At 41.7% G+C, this 2,682-nt stretch overlaps 1 protein-coding gene across 1 annotated transcript; it reads left to right on the top strand.

Annotated features, from left to right (window-relative positions):
* The first annotated feature begins 628 nt into the window (after positions 1-628).
* MC4R (melanocortin 4 receptor) lies at positions 629-2,472 on the top strand. The gene is made up of 2 exons (XM_030486785.2): positions 629-849; positions 992-2,472. The coding sequence occupies exon 2, from the start codon at positions 1,077-1,079 to the stop codon at positions 2,070-2,072; it is 996 nt and encodes a 331-aa protein (XP_030342645.1). The 5' UTR covers positions 629-849; positions 992-1,076; the 3' UTR covers positions 2,073-2,472.
* Positions 2,473-2,682: the final 210 nt, after the last annotated feature.

The following is a 2,682-nucleotide window of genomic DNA, read 5'->3' on the forward strand; positions in this document are numbered from 1 at the left end:
CCTGGGAAAAACTCCTTTCTTAGGACAATTTATGAAGCCATTTGTGACTTTGGCTCCTTTCTGGTTTTGGTCCTTTTATGGTCTCCATTTCTTTAAAATTATAAGAAACTTAGAGAGTATAATGCAACCCTGCAACAACACATCTAGCAAAAGGACAACTAAGGCATAGAAAAGTTAGCAATGCAAGGAGATCCAGGAGAGAGAACTGAGAGGAACTAAGTATTCTCTTGCTTCCTTGTCTTTTTCAAGGCAGAGCAACTTTGTGCCCCGGAAGAGGCAGGAGTAAATCACAGTAAATCACAGTCTGAAAAACAAAAAGTCCTCAGTTCAGTTGCAAAAATTCAGTAAGATTGCTAGTACAGTCCTGTATGATTGCTAATTAAAAATCAGTATTAAAATACTATTCTGAAAGGTTAAAGAAGGGAAACAAATCTCCAGTAGCCCCTCGGCTTTCCTGCAGCTGCTGGTAGCTCACGCTGTATCTGCATCTACTGTGCTGTGTGATGTTTCAGAGATTCTCGGAATCAGAAGCCCCTCCGCTTTCTGTGGCTCTAGAGCCTGATTGGCTAGAAGGCAAAGCAGAGGCGGAGAGTGCCCCTAATATTTTTCTCCTCCACACACCTAAAACAGGCAGCTGGCATGCACTGTCTGACAGGGAGACCAGTGCTTGCAGTTTGAAATTAGTTTCTGCTTTGCAGCTGTCACTTGGGCATTTTATGTTTGCTTCTCTTTATGGAAGGGAACAAAAAAGTCTTGCAGCTTACAAGTGAACTAAACAGGATCTGACCATAGGGAAGAATCTGATGCAAAATAACAGACTGTTGGGACTCTCTGACATAGATCACCAAGGTAAATGCGATGATGATCAGAAACTGCATCTCTGAGAGAGTAAATCAGTATTTCTGTGCTTGAAACCTTATTTTGCAACAGCAGTCATAGTGTTCTGAATTGCTGCCTGCCTCGGAGCTACCTATTTTTCTTTTCTTCCCAGGCTAAAAAGCCAAAGAAGGTTTTCAAAGGAATGCAAAAGGAACAGGAGTTTTAAAAGCAGGAAGCTGAAAGTGGATCTCCATAAGATGAATTTCACCCAGCACCGTGGGACACTCCAGCCTCTTCATTTCTGGAACCACAGCTATGGACTGCACGGAGGTGCCAGCGAGCCGAATGGAAAGGGCCATTCCTCAGGAGGCTGCTACGAGCAACTCTTTGTATCCCCTGAAGTGTTTGTCACTCTGGGCATCATCAGCTTGCTGGAGAATGTCTTGGTCATTGTGGCTATAGCCAAGAACAAGAACCTCCACTCCCCCATGTACTTCTTCATCTGTAGCTTGGCAGTGGCTGATATGCTAGTGAGTGTATCTAATGGATCAGAAACCATTGTCATCACGCTGCTAAACAATACAGACACAGATGCACAGAGCTTTACCATAAACATTGACAATGTCATTGACTCAGTGATTTGCAGTTCCTTGCTTGCATCAATTTGCAGTCTTCTCTCAATAGCAGTGGACAGGTACTTTACCATCTTTTACGCCCTCCAGTACCATAATATCATGACGGTGAAGCGTGTAGGGGTCATCATCACATGCATATGGGCTGCTTGCACAGTCTCAGGCATTTTGTTTATCATTTACTCTGACAGTAGTGTTGTCATCATTTGCCTTATTAGCATGTTCTTCACTATGCTCATTCTCATGGCATCCCTCTATGTCCACATGTTTATGATGGCTCGGACGCATATCAAAAAGATTGCTGTTCTTCCAGGGACTGGCCCTATTCGTCAAGGGGCCAACATGAAAGGGGCCATCACTCTCACCATCCTGATTGGAGTTTTTGTTGTGTGCTGGGCTCCATTTTTCCTGCATCTGATTTTCTACATCTCCTGCCCCTACAACCCTTACTGTGTGTGCTTCATGTCCCACTTCAACTTCTACCTCATCCTCATCATGTGCAATTCCATCATAGATCCACTTATCTATGCATTCCGGAGTCAGGAGCTCAGGAAAACATTCAAGGAGATTATATGCTGCTGTAGCCTGAGAGGGCTTTGTGATTTGCCTGGCAAATATTAAACTAGGTGGATATGTTACTGTGTACACAACATGCAGCACAGACTTCCAAGCCTTTGGATCATCTTTGGTTTAAATCTTTAAGAGTGAGCACTTCTTTCTGTCTCCCCTCCCTCTCATGCTTGTATCTTATTCACATGTAATTCATATTTCTGTACGATGTTTGTGTTATCTACAGTTTGTAATTTATTTGGCTGGAAAGAGAAGTAGCACTTCATACCAGTTTGTAAGTAAGCAATTAAATGTAATGATGAATGTGAAATATTAACAAACATGATCAGCTGTCTGTTCCAACTGCTGACAAAATAACTAACTTGCCTGATTTACAGTACATATTGACTGATACTGTTCTTTGTTCTGTTGAAGTAATTATAGCTATCCATTACATTATACACAGCTTAAAATAGAGCATATGCTTCTCTATTAGTTGATTAGAGGTTCTCCGGAATTAGAAAGCAGATTTTTCATAAAGGTTACTGCAACCAATGAGTTGTATTCATTTATTTTGAACTTTTTTCCTCCTACTCCACAAGCAGCAATTCTGTTCTTTGTTACAATTATTGCCTACAACAACAAGATTTTTCAAACGCCTGCTATACAGATAACTGAATGC

Source organism: Strigops habroptila, chromosome 1 (genome assembly GCF_004027225.2).
Source record: "Strigops habroptila isolate Jane chromosome 1, bStrHab1.2.pri, whole genome shotgun sequence".
NCBI lineage: Eukaryota > Metazoa > Chordata > Aves > Psittaciformes > Psittacidae > Strigops > Strigops habroptila.